At 38.4% G+C, this 19,142-nt stretch overlaps 1 protein-coding gene across 1 annotated transcript; it reads right to left on the bottom strand.

The window, feature by feature from the left end:
* Window positions 1-3,860: 3,860 nt before the first annotated feature.
* LOC137199376 (complement component C1q receptor) lies at window positions 3,861-6,486 on the bottom strand. Its single transcript, XM_067613634.1, has one exon. It carries the CDS (start codon window positions 6,333-6,335, stop codon window positions 4,632-4,634), a length of 1,704 nt encoding a protein of 567 aa, XP_067469735.1. The 5' UTR covers window positions 6,336-6,486; the 3' UTR covers window positions 3,861-4,631.
* Between the last annotated feature and the right edge of the window lie 12,656 nt (window positions 6,487-19,142).

Below are 19,142 nucleotides of genomic sequence, written 5' to 3' on the forward strand. Positions count from 1 at the left end.
TACAACAAAATTTACATAGAAATAATGCTTGACTACTGTGCCTAATGATTTTGTCTATTGCCCTCTGCTGGCAGACTTCAGGCTAAATTCAAGAAACCTAGAACTGTTTCATGCCAGGTTGTCAGACTACATGTCAGGGTGATGGTCATGACTATCCTCTGACCTTGTGGAGCCTCAGGTAGAAACAAGAAGTCTGTGCTGTTTATTCAACAGATAGTACATTTTTTAAAATTAAGGCAGATGGTTAAATATGCAGAAGACTGAGCACAACAGTCTCATTTGAACAAGTTATTATCAATAATACTGAAGCTGAAACTGAAACTGACCCACAGTGCTGGCTGGTACCACTCGCCAGTGAAAGTAGCAACCATTTACTGCATGTAAATATATACAATTAGCAACAGGATAATGCAATCCATTTATCGTAGTATCAAAGAGCAATTAAAAGGTAAATTCATTACAACCTTTGGACTACTCTCACTTTTTTGTGACTCTAGTTATGGAAAAGAGGAATCACATTTTAAAAATATCATGTATCTTATTGTACATTTTTTGTTTTGGGGGTTTTTTTTTGTTGTTTTTTAAAAGTTTTTTACAGAAAACCACTGTATTAATTTTATTTTAAAAAAGTAATTTTGGAAAGAAAGTTGGTGAAATAAAAAATTTAAAGCAAAAATTGAAACTAGATTGTAACATTTGTGAGTGGGAGGAGGTGTGGGGGCTTGGAGGTTGTATATGTGTGTTTGTATGTTATTTTATCTTTTATAATTTTTGCTATTATTATTATTGTTGTTGTTGTTGTTGTTGTTTGTTTTTCTTTTTGTTTTCATGTCACTATGGTCCCTCGCATTTTGAAAAATAAAGTTATATAAAAAATATTGTAACATTTAACAACATATAAATGATGCAACAGGCCTTTTCACAGCAGACTTTATTACTTGTTATTGTGTGAAAAGCACAGGTGTTATCTTATCAATTTATGGTTATTATCAAAAATGGCTGTTCAAAAGACCTATTTGCCTTTGGAAATGTATTGTTTGGTAAAACGCCTGTTGTACTGTAATGCTGTACTGGAATGAGCAATAAATTCTCATCAAATGATTATCTACAACATGATTCACTAAGAAGAATTATGCACATCACTTGTAGGTGCTTCAATGCAGGAGATGATTTCAAGATAAAGACGTGTGTCGTTAGCTGGGTTTTTCCACCTTCCTTTGCAGTTTGTTCAAAAACACAGTAGATGGCACTCTAAGAGAAGATTACAGTATACAGCATGGACCATTATACATGAATAAATCAATGCATACTTTAATTTCATGTCACACCACCAAAATTACAACAAGCATATGCTCAAATATGAGTGTCTATATAACGAAGGAGACAGCATTGGAATGTATCAGTACATTTACATTACTTACATACAATTCTCAGATAAGTAACTTTTCAAGAAAACTGGCACTTTTACCATAGGATTTTCATTTTGTGAGACTACTTTTTCCTTGACTTCTGCACATTTATCTGTCAGTCTTACCTGAGAATTGCTTTGCAGAATAACATTTTATTAACAAAATGTTATGCTAAGCTTGTAAAATGAGAATGGCTGACAGTTTACATGTTATTGCTTACATTTGCATACCGTTACTGATTTAAATTTTGATTCAATTTCTATTTTTATTGATATAGTTTCCTTTCTCTTTGCAAAAAACTACTCTAAATATGCTGAATCATTTGAAACATTGCCAAATTAACACATTTCTGTCAAATTTAAATAGTTTCATGTTACATCATAAATCATATATTTACAAGCTTAGCATACATTTGGCTTGTAAAAGCTCACTTAGTCCAAGTAACCACAGTAACTGCCGCCAACTGATAAATGTAACAGAGTACAAAGTTCACAAGTCTCACAGACTGTAAATATATACAACCAGTGGAATCGATGCTAGTAGTGTTTTAGACTGGATTTAACAGTCAGTGTTGTCAACAGCAGCAGACTTTTGATTGGAACTTCTCTCTCTGTGCTTCTGACGTTTAACAACATACAACCTTACCACACATATTAACACCACTATAGCCACAGCAATAAAAATCCATATCCAAATAAAACTACCAGCAGATGCAGAGGAGGCCTTCTGAGTATTATTTTTAGCAGTTGGCTGCACAAAACCTGTGACAATCTGAGGGGTGTCGACAAGATGTTGACTGCCCCCCGATTTGACGCATTTGACTTTATCTTTAAGTATGTATCCTTCCCGGCAGGAGCAGAAAAAACCTCCAAAAGTGTTATTACACTCTTGATAACATTCCTGCATCGAACATTCATCAATGTCCTCACAATAATCTTCATTTTTTATATAGCCTTCTGGACAGGAGCATACATCACGCGACTCACATGATAAAGGGCAAATCTCCTCTGCACAGTGTATTTTGCACTGCCTCGGGTCCGTACTATCTGGGATATATCCTTTGAAACAAGAGCATATATAACCTCCTTTGACAACTTTGCATTGATGCTCACAAGGACCATCTGAACAGCCATTAGAACTCTGGAAAACATTTGGATCTGATAATTCTTGTACCTGGCATGCGTCTTTGTGGTTTGTTTTGCACAGAAACCCATCAGTTTTGTCTGAGCACAGCCTCTCGGTCCACTTTTGATCATTTGAAAGTGACACACAGTGTGGAGAACAGACTTTAACATTGTCTTTCCAGGTGCTGAAGGATGGAATAAAGTTCCTGTGCACACCAACAGAGGTCCAGTCATAGCCTCTCAGTGGAGCTGAAAGGTTGCTGCAGGCGTCAGCTGGTAAACGCAGTCCAATCCAGAAGTTCCCATACAATTCTTGATTCAAAATGTCAAGAAGGCTCTCATCCGTCTCAGCCTGAAATGTCATTAATTCTCCATTCCTGTTACGACATGTTTCTTCAGCTGTTTCAAAATCCACTCTGTCCTGGTTAACAGTTATGCAGTCAGCCCCAGCACATATAGGCCTACAAGTGCCAGTCTGCTTCATGCAAACTCCTGTCTTAATAAAAAATAGGAAAAAAAATGACATAAAAATAGTCAAAGACATTACCTTCATAGGTACAAACACAGTCAGTTTCAAACAGGCCATGTTGTCATGCAGTAGATGATGTCAAAATGGTGGCTGGCTCATGGAGAATTTAGAGCTCCAGGCTACCTACTGCGGAAGGAAAGTTGAAAACAGGAAGGACGTGAGATAAAGTTAGACTACATTGTTTTTCCAGCCCAACTAAGGGCTGAGGATACTCTGATGTACATGAATTTTTATTATTGTGCCAGAGTCACATCAGCATAATCAGGTATGTAAACTCAATTCAGAAAGTAAAATGTGTTTAGTTGTATTTGTGAACAAATACATCCCTGTGGCAGTGGTGGAAATATCATTTTATCACTTTTTTTTTTTTTTTTTTACAATTACAGTACATTTACTTACTTACTACAGTACTTTACTTGACAATTTCAATTTAATTTTATTATATATATATTTTATTTTAAGTTTATACTTCTACTCCACTAAATTTAGCTTTTTCGATACAAAGTATGATATTGTGTATATATAAACTGCTCAGCAGTATATGAAGCCGTTAAAATGAGCCCCAGCTTGATTAACTACAACATTAAAGTACCACTTACATGTCAATGCTTGGTCCAATCATATAATGCAGTAATAACACTGACAGAGGCCATTCTTCACAACACATACTTTTAATTTTAATACTGAAATACATTTTGTTGCTTATACTTTTGTACTTAAGTAACATTTTGAATAAAGAGCTTTTATTTGCAATGGAGTATTGATAGTATAAATGTGTTGTTGCTATTTCTACTTAAGTGAAAGATTTGAATACTTCTTCCACCACTACCCCAAGGTATTGAAAAGTGGCCAACCCATTTTTATTTCCTCTGAATGATGCAGTAAAGACAGCAGGTTCTTGGAACAATGAGTGTGGTCTGTCGAACTCAACTGTAGAGAATGTGATAACAGGTTTCGAGAACAGGGAAGATTACATACAGGAATCATACATTACATACATTATTACATATATTAATAAAATGTCAGTAAAAGCAGCCAGTTATGACAAGACAAATTACAAAATCAGCTGGCTGAAAATTGATATGCACACTTTCAACATCACATCCTTTATTACCTCCTACATTAACACTGTCTTGGATTATTAACTATGTCAGTGAAACACAAACCACCCACATCATAAACTGTAAGACCCTTCACACCCTTTTTATGACAAGACACACCACCACCTTCACATATTTACTTGTTACTGCTTTACTTCTTGCACAACATAGACTATTTACCATTTTCACTCTATGTGTATTGTGTACTTTTACTTATGAGCCACATAAAAGATGATGGTGGACAATTAAACTTTCTCTGATTTCTGATTTGATATGTAATAATTTGATATCCCACTTAGCCCCTTGTGTGTGTGTGTGTGTGTGTGTGTGTGTGTGTGTGTGAGAGAGAGAGAGAGAGAGAGAGAGAGAGAGAGAAAGAGAGAGAGAGGGAGAGAGAGAGAGACATAAATTACATAAATACATATTAATCAACATATCCGAGTACAAAGTCTTCTCCATCTCTATCAGGTCATAGGTCATCAGTAAGGATGGACTCATACAGTTTCTCTAAACGCGGGTCCAAACCAGACGACACCCAACAGTAGCCATCTGTTGTGGTATTTTTCTTGGCTTCTTTTTTGGAGCGACTGCAACGAAAAATTGCTATAGCCAGAGTCACTGCGAGCAAAAGCAGCAAAGGAATGACCGAACCGAGGACGCAGATTATCACCCTGGAATTGATCGTCTTGGCGAGACTAGCAGTCGCAGATTCGTTGCCCCGATTATTACCGTGCGTAACGTTCACCAGGTCTGGAGGCGGTGCGTCAGTATGAGGGGACTGGTGCTGGAGCTCTACTGTTGTTCTGGTTAAAGACTCTGTGAGGTTTTCTTGTGTTTCCTCGTCAGCATTTGATGAAGCAGCTGTCACATCTGGAACGCAAGTCATTCCGGTGGTATCCAGGTGAAAGCCCTGCGGGCAGGTGCACAAGAAGCTGCCAGCAGTATTGACGCATTTGAATTGACAGCGACTATTGATGCATTCATTTGTGTCCACACACGAGTGGCCGTCCTCAGATAAAGTAAAGCCGTCGTTGCAGTAACAGGAAAAGGAGCCGAAGCTGTTTAAGCAGCTGTGCTGGCATCTTGAATGCGTGCACTCATCCACATCACTGCACTTACCGTCGACCATTTCATAGCCGTCACTACACTCACACGTGTAACTGCCGTGCGTATTTACGCATACATGATCCAGACAGGCTTGTAATTGGCACTCATCAATGTCAGAGCAGTTGCGCTGGTTTGCATCCAGTTTGAACCCATCTGGGCACTTGCAGGAATATCCTGACTCCCTCATTACGCACTGATGCTCACAGGTGTTAACGCCGCACAAGTCTCTTATCCTGCAAGAAAGTCCATCATTGTTCAGGTCGTAACCTTCTTTGCATGAGCATCGAACCTTGTCTGCGTCCGTATGGCACAAATGTTCACATCCGCCGTTGTCGATCGCGCAGTTTTGCTCTCCTGTTTTGCAAAACGGACCCGGGTCAGTCCAACGATAGGTGTCGTCAATGATGGTACAGTAAGGAGCGTAAGGAGACTTCTGCTGGTCACCACATGAAATTTCCGCAAATGTTGCTAATGGAAACAATTTCATTTCACTTCTTAGTGGCTCCTTTGAAAAAGGCGCAGTGTAGGTTATTTGTCCAGGCCCCAGCAAAGCCAATGGTTTACACATTCCCTTGAAATAAAACTTACATACATAAAATTCAGGGCTTTTGCAAGGGCTATCAGCCCATTTCAGTTGGTTCTGACCTGAAGTGTAATTAATCCTTACACATCGCTCAGTGCATGTGCCCAGAGGCTCCTTTTCCCAGTTGGAGTAGTGGGAATCTTCCTCCCCAGATACCCACTTAAAACCCCTGAGAGTCTTATCAGTTAACACACAGTCCCCTCTGTGCAGTTTTAATCCAATCCAAAAGTTGAGGCCCTTGTCCTGATGTCTTTGGATCTGTGAGAGAAACGAGCGCAGCAGATCCTCTTCTTCTCTGTCTCTGACTGTCATCAGATAACCTCCATTGTGGTCGCAGTTGTGATGGGCCTTCTCAAACTCCACCTTGTCCATATGTAAAGTGAAGCAGGCATTAGAAGTGCACAGCGTTTCATGTTCAGCTCCATATGATCCTTTAAAGCTGTTAATAAGCAGCAGTAGAAAACTCAACAACATAATTGCCATGGAGAGCAACAATTTAACTGATATCCAGAGGGTCCCTGGGAGTTTTTGAGTTAAATCTGACCAATATGTGGCCAAAAAACAAGTGGTGTGGGTCTGAAACTAACATTCATGCTCCTGTATCCTGTTTGGGACACAAACTAAAGACGGAAGTAATGCTTTGCAGGAGTTATGGGTTCTTTTTCTCTGCCCTGCTGAACAGTTCCGTTTTGAAACAGAAAACAATGGCAGGCTCTGTAGTGTTTTGACTGCTTCTCCAGATGTCTCCGGCACCAGTAGGCTTCAGACATTTAAGCTGACTCCCTTAATTGTAGTGAGTTACAATACATGAGCATGCAGGGGTCAGAGTCTCAGGGACACTTTGACACAACAAACGGACACTGTGGATAGACGCACAATAGCTGCAGCTGGGAATTAATCTGCGACCTTTGCCACCATGCTACCTCCTAGACTACAGTCGACCTACACTTTATTATTAATAGTATTAGTATAAACATTGTAATCATTCAGTGTCATAAATTGTTTATTACATAATCTGCCATATCATGCATATAAACGTGTGTAATAGATAACTATTATTATGTTATTGATTGTGCACCTAACTGTATGATCATGAGTAAAGACAAAACTATTTTATGCTTTACCTCTGTGGGTGTAGTACTAAAATACAGACTGTTGTACTGTAGGAGATGAGGTTTATTTTAAAAAGAGTGGTACGGGACCTGGCTCCTGGGATTGATGGGAGTTAGTGTTCATGTATGAAAACGTATGTATGATTGTTCACTCCCATGCCTTGTTCAAAACAACACAAATGACAATTTAGTCATCCAATTGAGGCTCCTTTTTTAAATTACATACATTTACCATAAAAAAAGTGAATAAATAAAAAACAAATAATGGTATAGAGTGGCATGTATTACTTAAGTCATTGCTGTGTAGTTTAAAACAAATAGAGTTCTTGTGTTGAAGAATCCTCCACGGGATTATTTTTCAGGAAGTTCATGAATGATCCTGACATCCATCATCTAAGAGATGGTTGTAGGTTTTTTCCCCTACACAGCAGATGTATGTATGTTTGCTGTGCAGAAACCAAAAGTATACCATCTTTTTCTTTTCTCTCCCAAATAAATTATACCAAGTAAACATAACATGGGACACAATGGAAGATTAAAGTCAACATTATGAGAAACACACACACACACACACAAAACACTTTCTTTACTGTCCCCTAAATTATGTGGATTAATAAAGGTTCTCATTAAGCTCTTACAGTGTGAGCCTGAATACAGTACTTAAAACCCAAGACTGTAAACAACAATGTTTCCATTTTGCCTATATTATTTCTTCCACAATAACATTACTCCAAACCAGTATTCTACTTTCTGATGAATCATGGGAGTGGGAAAGTAATAACATTTGCTGATTGCAAAGGGGAGAAAGAGGGTTTTGCTACTGTAGAGTTATGATGTGTTTAAATTGAATCACCTTTACTCATATCTTAAATAACAGATGAACAAAGAAGCAATCACACACCATTGCATTCTGTCTGCTGTGCTCTTCTTCAAGGATTCCTGTACTCAAGTATAGTGTGACTGGGTGAACAGAAACGAACGCATGGCTACCTTAAGCAGGAAAAGAAATGATAACACTGGTTGTTCATATTGCAAAGTGGATTGGAGACCCTTGTGTTTCAACTGTGTGTGTTTAAGTAGATTGAATGCCAGGGACATTCACGTGAATCCAGCCATTTCCTGTGTTTGTTTAAATACAGAAAATGCCCCAGATACAATCACAGGAAGTCAAGTAAGACACTCCTCCACCCACTGAGCTCACATAGGCAATTAAATAAAGTCAGCTTCAAAGACCTCTCCATAGACAGATTCTTCCATTTCTATCTAACAAGATGCTATCATATTAAAATCATGCATGTCCTCAGATTCAGTTTTTCTGGAATTTCCAGCCCACCAAACATTTTGAGTGTATCAAGAAGGTTTAGAAAGAATTATAAACTATGGTCCTGTTAACACCAGGTATTAACATCCGTCTCGGATGAGAGAGAGTGATCTGTCCTTTAAAGTCAAATCATTCAAGTCCTATATTACAGCCTAAATGATGTCACAACATAAAGCAGCGATGAACAAGCAGTACATCAGCTGTGGCTGAACAGAAACACTAGTCAAGACTCACATAATGGCATTCATTTATGCTCAGTTTAAAGTTTACATTTCATACACATGACTCTAATTATATGTTAATAAAAGAAAAAAAGCCAATTTTACATTCACTAGCTTATTTACTTAATGTTACTACCTATGGTTGTACAACTGTACAGAGTAAATCTCAGGAGAGACTCAGCTCCGTTCTCTGTTTCTTTGTTTTTAGCGTTGTCAGGTTAGGCTAACCCATTGTTGCTAACTTTGGAGCTAACCCCCCGCTAACCTTTTCCTCTGCACTTTTCTGAAGCTCACACTCACTCAACCGCTCACTTGCTACGCACACTATTAACACACACATTAAGCTCTGCCCTTTTCCTCAAAAGGAGCTACACTACCAAGAGTTTCCTAGGCAACGACACAGAGGTTAACTCAAGTTTCAGAACAGCGATGCACAGAGGCTCCCAAATGCTATTGATTTCCGAATGAATAGATATTTGGTGTATTTTTGGCATTAAAAAAATGGGGTTTTTTTGGCCTGGCAGGGGTGGCCCACCAGGCCTGTACAGGAGAGACACTGATATATGTAATATATAAAAGGATACTTAACCTAGTGTTAGTTCCAAGACCAAGGGCCCTATTTTAACGATCTTAAGTGCACGGTCTGAAGCACATGGCGCAATTGCATTGAGGGTGTGTCCAAATCCACTTTTGGTATTTTAATGGCGGAAAAATGGTCGCTGCACCAGGCGCATGGCTCAAAGGAGGTTGTCCATAGTCTCCTAATTAATCATGAGTGTGTTTTCGGCGTAACATGCAATAAACCAATTACAGTGTCATCTCCCATTCCCTTTAAGAGCCAGGTGCACTTGCACCTTGGCGGATTGCTATTATGACGGCACATTTGCCAAGTAGCAAGAAGGAGCGCTTCTCTGCAGAGGCAACAGATCTGCACGTGCGCAAAGGGAAAACGCACGATCCATAACAAGCACACTGCTGCTCCTGGACCCTCCCGTGGTCAGCCCCAGACCACCAGTTTAAGATCCTGTTCATTAATTTGTTGCAAATTTATCATCGTGTGGTTTTTGAAAAGGTTTAATTTTTTTAATTACAGCTTTGGTTTCTTTAAAATCGTTTTGTTCAGTCATGGAGTAACAGCTAAAATCAGCGGGGTTTTAATTGCTGAAAGTATGGAAACCTGATCACTGTACTCTCAAAAATGTTAAAGAATATTTGTTAAATATTGTTCAAAAATTAAAGAATTAATTTTAATTTAATGTAAAGAATCATCAACACAGTTATCGAGACTTGATCAGCTCTCCAAGGTTCTGATCTGGCTGCTGGCAGCAGCTAGAAGCTGTGCAGATTTATTTCCTTCATTAGTTTAATCATTGTTTTCACCTCATTTATTTCCTCATGTGTTCCTCATGTCATCATGTATTGATGCAGCAGGAAAGTTGATCTGTGTATGATCCGTTGTTGTCCGCTTGTTTAAATACCTACATGTATTGCCATGATTTGGTCAAATAATTAAACAATTTAATCCATCATTACTGCGATTAGTTAATTCTGATAAATATTGTGACTAAGCATTATGACATGTATTTTTTAAAATATATTAATATACACAATAATAATCTTTCACATTGTAATCCTTTTATTTGTTACCTTTTGCATGTTTGTGCGCTGCTGCGCATCCTGTGTGTGTAACAAGCAGAGTGTATATTGTGCACCCCCCACCTCTGTAGGTGCATATTACCGTCCTGATAATGCGCCCTTAAAATAACAGTGAAACATTGCACCATTGACTTTAGACCAGGTTTTTGTTGGTTAATAGTGCAATCGCTCTCTGCTGCCTCAAGATAGCAATGCACCAACAATGCGCCTGACCACACCTTACTTTTAGACCAACATGCCCATGGGCACACTGATGGGCGCAAGTGCCATTGCTATTTTAACAACGTGGGTGCTGGACGGGAAAATGACAACTGCGTCGGTCTTAAAATAGCAAAGAGACTTGCGCTGTGCTTAGCGCCACTCTGCACCGGGCGTAAGATAGGGCCCCAAGAGTTGTGCCTTGAGATGACTTTTTGTTGTGATTTGGCGCTATATAAATAAATTGATTGATTAGCATATCATTATGTTAACTACATTCATTTGCAAAGTTAGGGGTTACATTAAAAAAGCTCCATTCATGAATACCACATCCTCTGTGTGTAAGCTGGTGCAGGATGCCATCAGAGTTTCGCTAACATTAGCAGTTATGTTATTAGATATGGGTTAAGTTTAGACTCCGGCAATACCAACCTGAGTTACGTTTGCCAAACAAATTGGTTGGTCCTCATCCTAAATGCCTTTTCTTTTGTAAAGCTATAAGTGAAAATATACTGTTTGAAAATACAAACAAGTAAGCTAAACAGCCAAACAAAGTTATGTTCAAACAAAATAACATCTTACATTTTTCCTTATCATACTCCTAAAGTAACTAACTTGCCTTTACACTACAGTACAAGAATGCTGCTTGTTTATTTCCTTTTTGCACAATATCTAGTATGTAGCCATGTCAGCTGGAGATAGTGTTTTTAACTAACTCAAGGTGCTAATGTTAGCTTTCTAGTTGATAAAATATGCCAGCAACAGTTGTCATTCAAAATTGACAGTTGTCAGTTAGAAATAATAAGACTGCTTTTGCCTACCTCTGTCTGAAATCAAGGACCCATTGTTTCAAAAAGTGGTAAATTGTGCCACCATTATCACTGTAAATGGCATATTACCCATGTGAGAAAGTAAAGCTTGACAGGTGTTGCAATTGTTGGGTGGACGGTGCTTAGAAAGCACAATTGATTCATTGATTCAATTCATATGTAACATGAATATCTGCTGCCTCAATAAGAAACCTGTTCCAGCTTACGTAAAAACTGTTTTCACTCCCATTACATACCTGCACAGGTGTTTTCAGTCACATTGCTTGATAATACCTCTGTGTGAGCATGTGCATACATGGTGCTTGACTGTCAGCTCCCTTACTTTTCACTTTCCTGTTTTTCTTACACCAGTCAGGGAGGGACAACTTGCACTTATTATTGTTTTAGTAGAACATGAACTTCGATGACCTCATTTCCAACACACCTTCAACCTGAGCAGACGTCTTATCTGCCAGAGTAACTGACAAGGAGCATGCCTTTGAAGTATCAGCTATTATGTAACAATATGTTGATATAAAATAAGATAATACATTTTTTTTAAATTGTATTAATAGAATTATTATATTAAAAGATAATATATTTAAATTTAAACAATACAATATGTTCATTATGAAAGAAATTAAGGTAACACATAAGTTAAATAGGTCAATACTTTTTATCTCTGACAAGTTAGAGACACAAAAATGCTTATTTTTCTTCTAGAAGTCAACCTCCTCAAATATCTACGTCAATAAACCTTCATACTGATCATAATAGCCCCCTTATCCCTTGTAGCTTTTCCTTCAGATGTGTAGATGTCGGGGTCTATCATTCAGATAAAGAAGAATGAGAAAAATTGTATATGGACAGTCATGAAACTACAAAGTATGTTAATGTTGGGCTGGCGTCATAGTAACTGTCCAATACAAGTGTATATCAGCAGAGAGCTATGTCTTAAAGTAGTCTGAATGTGTTGTTTTGTAGTACATTATCCAGACAATATTTCCTGTGTTTGTTAAATGGCAGGATATGCCCCAGTTTCAGTCACAGGAAATAGCAATAACACTCTGAGCCTCTGAGCTCACGTACAAGCACTGACTGTACTTATCCACTTTAAAGAAATCACTAGACACTAGACTCATTCCTGACCAACATAATTAAAATATATATCAGCCCTGCATCCTTTGGTGTTAATTCTTGTTTGTTTGATCACCGTTGAAAGATTTTTACTCCAATATTAAGGAAATTCTCTTTTCATACCAATTTCCTCATCTAACAATAGATGCTTCTTCTTGTGTGTGTGTGTGTGTGTGTGTGTGTGTGTGTGTGTGTGTTAACCATATCACTTAGTTTTGTTATCGAATAATGTAAGTAATAATTGAAAATAATAAGAAGTTGTTTGCTGTTTGAGTTAATTATGGAGGCCTCTGTATTGTCTGGCAACCAACAGGTTTGATCCTTTACTGCCCTCCACTGGTGTTAATCAGTGATGTGCAAGTTTCTTGTTGGATTGTAATTTGATGTTGATTTATGAAATTTTCCTTTCTGGACCACTATAATTGATATGAAATTACATAAAGCACAGAGTGGCATACAGCATTCTGCTCACAACAAAAACCAACTACTGCCAAATGAGAAAGGTGTGACAGTGTACCCTTAAAGTGGAAAAAGACTTCATGTCCTCCATGATTTCATGGAGGAATAAAAATCTGTAACCAGCCTTTGTAATTGTATAGAATATAGCAGTGTCATTGTCTCTAAACTACCTCAAATATATCTTTTGCATGTCTACTGTAATTTCTTGTTACTTATTGGCCAACACCTACACTGATACATGATGATAAGCAAATATTTACAAATGTGCCAACCCGCCCAATTTATCAGTCAAGCTCTACTATAAAAATTATCAATGAGATATGAAAACCCACTCCCAGCCAGTGAAGAGGTAGAAAACTCACATGATTTTGCAGGTGTAGTTTGTACATACAGAAAAGATGTGATTGACATTTGTTACCAATTATCAGTTATCTGTGTCACTCATCCTGTTTTCTCAGTTATCAGTCAACTGATGAGCCTTGCGGGTAATTCTTTCATCTTAAACCTACAAGCCTCTGCCCCAAGGCATCCTCTGTTTCAGGCATCTTTTTCTGCATACTTTTGTGTGATTGCAGTACAAGGCCACATTCCTATCATTCAGGACATTAAAATTGCAGACAGAAACAGAGATTGCAAACCAAGACACCAACACCTGAACTGAAGCAGCCATGAAAGATTCAAAATCAAAGATGTTAAGTCCTCAGAATATTCTGTCATTTTATTTTTTAGGGAAGATGAAAGGTTTAAAAATGTCTTTTGTCTTTTGCTTACTTATCTATGCAAACATCACCATAGCTACTGTTTCTTCAACAGTCATCCTGTAGGAAGTTCGTGTTATGTTTTTAGCCATGCTGCCCACAAGGCTCTGGGATCAGTTTTTTGGTCGCATAATGCACCACTTTGGCCCAGACTGAAAGGTCTAAACATTGGATTGGATTGAATGCCATGAAATTTTGCACAGACACTCATGGTCTCCAGAGGATTAATCCCTCTGATTTGGTGATGACTTTTCTTCTAGCACCATGTGGTGTCATTAGGCATAAGCGCAGAGTATGTCTCCAAATCAGTGTTCTTTTGTTTTTGGCAGAGAAAGTCTCTCAGTATATTAACTGCCCATTTTGTTGCCTTTTCTGTATTAATCTCATCCTTCTCTTCCTCTATCATTTTAAGCTCTTCAGGTGTCAGCTCCTTGTGCCGTTTTTCACTTGGTTTCTTTCTTTTCTTCTCCATTTCTTTTTCCTCTGATGCGTCCCATTCTTTAATACTTAATAACAAGTAAGCTTTGACAGCTGTATTCTTTAATGTTGCTATGTTTACATGTCCGGTAGTGGATGAATTCAGAACGTTGATCAAACTTAAGCTGACCTATATGTGCAATAAACAGTTTGACCTCACACCTGCTGGCCAATCAGGAAAGAGTATTCACCCAGACCATGGTATAATTTTAATTTCCTTATATTCTCTTAAAGGCTGACACTAGTATGTCTGTGGTTATCAACAGTTAGTCTACGACATTTGACCTTTGATCAAATCTTTAGCAGGCATGTCTGCTGATTACCACACAATGTGTAAAACATAACGTGCTTTGGTTACACTTAACATCAGCAAATACTTATTGTGTGACCAGTTTAGTGTGGGGCAGCTGCTCTGCGGGTGCGCTTGATTTGACTGTAACTGCGGTAACTGGGTGGAGATAAGCCTCCTGAATTGCATCCAAAATGCTGTCAAAACTTTCATTTACAATTTCCACCACAGCCTCCATGATCATTGACCAGGAAAGAGGCAGAAAAAAGACACATAGAGGCATCAGAGAGAGCGCAGAGTCAAAGCACCACAAATAACAATCAATTTGACAATACTCTCAATACAGAAAAACAAGAGACATCCACAGAGTTAAACAGATGAAAGAGCAGGGGGTGTTAACAGATAATTAGAATAGTTAGAATTAAAATAAGTTCTCTTTCAAATCAAACATCCCAATATGATTGGAAAGTATTGTTCTGCTTTCATAACTGTTTTTTTCACTCAAACTTAACCATGTCATGTGATATGCTACTGTAGAAGGGTTAGTCTCGCCTTCACCTCACTTTTACCTGCCCAGCCCCGCATAGTCACTTTTACCTGGCTGGTCACGGCCACTTATTTCACTCTCCCTTTTTGTTAGTATGTTACTTTCCATATAAGGGAAACGCCAACAGCGCAATCAGGTCTCATTCAATTACCATCCAGGCACATTATAAATACTCATTGAATACACACACAGAGAGAAGTGTTTTCCCGTCACGTGCGGCAGAGTGCTATAGTCCCCAGTGATCAGCTGGCAGACAGGGAGTTCAGTCTTTCTGTTCGAGGTGCAGACAACCCCAGCTTTTGAAAACCCAGAACCGTGGGAGACAGATTTCACTTGTAGAGGTAGACACTAATAGTTGTTGTTGTTGTTGTCGTTTCCTGTCTAGTGTTGTATTGAGTTGTATTGAAAATGATGTGTTCTTTGTGATTTAGGGGTCCAGTGCGGAGGAGCAGGTGAGCTGCGCCATAATTGGCCGGGGTTATTATGGTAGAGGTAGGATGAAACAATTAAGCATATCATATTGAAGGCCACGGTTGGATATTTGGGATTGTTTTTTTTTTCTTTTTCTTTTCTTTTATGATAGTTTGCTACTGTTTTGCCTATAGTTTTTTTGTTTTTTTTATTATTTTTTTCTCTTTTCTTGGTTTCTTTTGTTTAGTTATATTTAGTGTTGTTTTTGCCTCTTTTGGTTTAGTATATTTTGACTGATTGTAGGATTGGTTGATTTGTGGTATCAGACGAACCCACTGCGCCTGAAGGACCTCATCAGGTGTATTAGTGCTGTCTCTGTGCCCCTTTATTTAGCCTCAGATACCCGGGCTGTACTGTGTGGGGGCTCTAGCCGTATGGGTTGTTGTGCACCTGCATGCAGATAAGTAATACACGGCACCTAGGGGTGTTAGTTTGGTGTGTGTATTTGCAGTGGTGGCAGTGCTGTGAAGGCACATGGTGATATAGTCGTGGAAAAAACGGTTATCCTGTACCAGTCAGCCTGGCTTGTTAATCATATGTTTTTTTTTTTTGTTTTCCTGTAGAGTGAGGAGTATTTTAAATATATATTTTTTTTTATTATACGCACAGACACAGCATGATCGTGAGGGTGTGTGAGGCATTTTAACTCTTCATTTGGCCACAATTTCACACATTGACCATACACGGTCCAACCATATACTAGGTTTTGACCTAGTTTTGTTCCACTCAAGGCAAGCACATACAGCTCTCCCTAATTTGCATGTAGTAGGTTGTCACAGTGCAAATGTACGCATTCTGCATGTACTGTACATGAACAAGCAGGTTAAGCTTTCAATACCATTCCTCTGGATTATACTGTACCCCTTCATTTGTCAATCTCTGCCGACAGAATGCTTCACAGAGGTAATACAAGATGCAAAGATAATCCCAGTTACATAAAGCTGGAACATAAAGACCAAAGGAAGGAGTCACTTTACTTCAGTATGTGAGATTAACATTTAGAAAGAATTTTAACTCATGTTTTTGTCTGTGTGCTTGTAATTTTTATTTGCAATGCTGGGATACATACAGTATAACCACCACAAATTTAGTGAGTCAAAGTTCAAATGGATCTAAATGGGAGGATTTAGCTGTCAAGGCTTTCTCAGTAGGGATCACCTTTTCAGGCTTTGAGGCATCTCCCTTGAGTTTCTGGTCTTTGGCACAACTGCTCTCAATAGGTATATTCTATCTCAGAAAATCTCACTTAATAATAACCCCCCCACCCACTACAGACCCTTCCCTTATCCTCCCTGAGGTCATGCTTTAATTTAGAAGTAGCACTGCTATTCAAGTATCAGCTTGAAATGTCTTTTCCATTTATTGTCTCATGAGACATACAGGCTGCATATATGAGAAAAAATAATAATACATTGTTTTGGTCAGTATACAATCTAACATGTTTTCATTTTACAGAAATGAAAACATGGGCTATATATAGAGCCTATAGAATACAATAATTTCTCCAGTGATGCAAAGGTAAATATTGTACTTTTTACTTCACAGATTAAGATTTGCCATTTAAAAATCATATGTATATATTACAAAATATAATTCATCATTAAAGGTTAAACCAGTGGTTCCCAAACTTTTTGGATTGTAACCCCTAACAAAATAGCAATGGCAACAAGAAGAAAAACAGATTTTTGAGTGGAGGGGGACTTTCACCATTGGTAAATAGGAAAATGCCAACATGAGTTGGCATGAATGAGAATAACAACTCAGAGAGATTTTTAGAGCATTGCGTACAGGTGGATGCAGTCAGATTGAGTGAAAACATGTAATTATCCATATTATTTAATACAATAAAACAAATGAAAATGGAATTGCCAAATATATTTTGTAGCACAGCCTTTGGAGCCAATAACTGCAGTCAAGCGCTTTCTGTAACTCTGAATTTGAAGGTTTCTCCACTTCTCCACTGGTAGTTCGGCCCACTCTTCTTGAGCAAACTGCTCCAGTTCTCTCAGGTTTGATGAGTGCCATCTCCCAAGTGCAAATTTCAGCTCTTAGATGTTCAATGGGATTCAGATCAGGACTCATAGCAGGCTACTTCAGAAGTGTCCAACATTTTCTTCTCATCCACTCTTGGGTGCTTTTTGATGTATGTTTGGGGTCATTATCCTGCTGGACCCAGCAGGATACCAGCTTTCCGATAACGGGCTGTATGTTTTGCTCCAAAATGCCTTGATAGCAGATTCAAGGCACTCAGTGCCTGAGGCAGCAAAGCAACCCCAAAACATCACTGAGCCTCCTCCATGTTTCACGATAGGCATGGTGTTCTTTTCTTTGAAGGCTTCATTTTCAGGCTTCAACATAGAGTTGGTGTGATTTACTAAAAAGCTCTAATTTTGTTTTATCTGTCCAAAGCACATTCTCCCAGAAGGACTGTGGCTTGTAAACATGCATTTTGGCAGGAAGTCCAGTCTGGCTTTTTTGTGTCTCCCTCGTAGAAGTGGGGTCTTCCTGGGTCTTCTACTATGGAGCCCGTTTTCATTCAGACAGAAATGGATGGTGTGACTTAAAACTATTGTACCTTGAACTTGAAGATCAGTTTGGATCTGTATTCCTTGGTTCTTTGTTGACCATTTGAGCAATCCTTCTGTTTAGCCTCAGGCCATTTTTCTTCTTGTGACCACGTCCAGAGATGTTGGCTGCAGTTCCATGGGCCTTAAACTTCTTAATAATATTGGCAACAGTGGACACAGGAACATCACGCTCTTTAGAGATGGTCTTGTAACCTTTACATTGACCATGCTTGGCTATTACCTTTTTCTAATGTCTTCAGGCCATTCTCTAGTTTTCCTTCTGTTTTCCATGTTCAATGTGATGCACACAGTGGCACAAAACAGCCATCATTTTCTCCTTTTAAACTGGCTGCATGATTATAAGATTGAAAACACCTGTGATACTAATTAAAACACAACAGTCTGCTCAAACACTGTTCAGGGTGAATGGTGCGTGGTTTTAATAAAATGCAAGAGTACCAATAATATCAGCCATGTCTGTAGCAGTTGCTGTGTAGTTAATGCACAAAAATGTTCTTTTTAGGTTTTTGCTTCAGTAGAAAGTAATTCCAATGAAAACATTTCAGTAACAGTGAAGTGCTTTCAGTGCATGTGCAGTGGACCCAGATTGCACGGGGTAACTAAGGTGACACTCAGGCCCAACCCATCCTTTGTGCCTAGTCTGTACATGATAAAATATATTTTAGGAATTTCAAAACATCTGTGTTTACCACTAATTTCTCAATAACTCCATGGGAGCTGTGCCATGCTCCATTTCTTGAGAAGTGCTTTAATCTTCACATCAATAGCTTCAGCCAATAAATATCTCAGTATCTCCTGATATTAACAAGGAGACAATTGTTCAGCTGTTGACTCAGTGACTTAACCATGCCTTTTTACTGTTCAATTGTTGTCTGTTGTGTGCCAAATATACTCTTGGTGGACTTATCTAGAGTGGTGAGTGACACTGTGTCAACATCTTTTATATATATATATATATATTATATATATTATCTCAACCTGATGTTAGTGCCTTGCCCTTGAATTCCCCAGTGAACTTTGTGACTCTACATATACACTGTACAAATATGTATTGGGAATTATCAGGCATCTGTGTTTATCATTAAATTTTTATGAGCTCCATGGAAGCTGTGCCATGCCCCATTTCTTGAGACATGATGTAATCTGCTAATTACCTTTAATGATTAATATCTTCTGACAGTAATAATGAAGCAGTAATCCAACGGTTGACCCAGTGGCTTAACCACGCCATAAAACAACACATTCTA

This window comes from Thunnus thynnus, chromosome 16 (genome assembly GCF_963924715.1).
Source record: "Thunnus thynnus chromosome 16, fThuThy2.1, whole genome shotgun sequence".
Classification (NCBI taxonomy): Eukaryota; Metazoa; Chordata; class Actinopteri; order Scombriformes; family Scombridae; genus Thunnus; species Thunnus thynnus.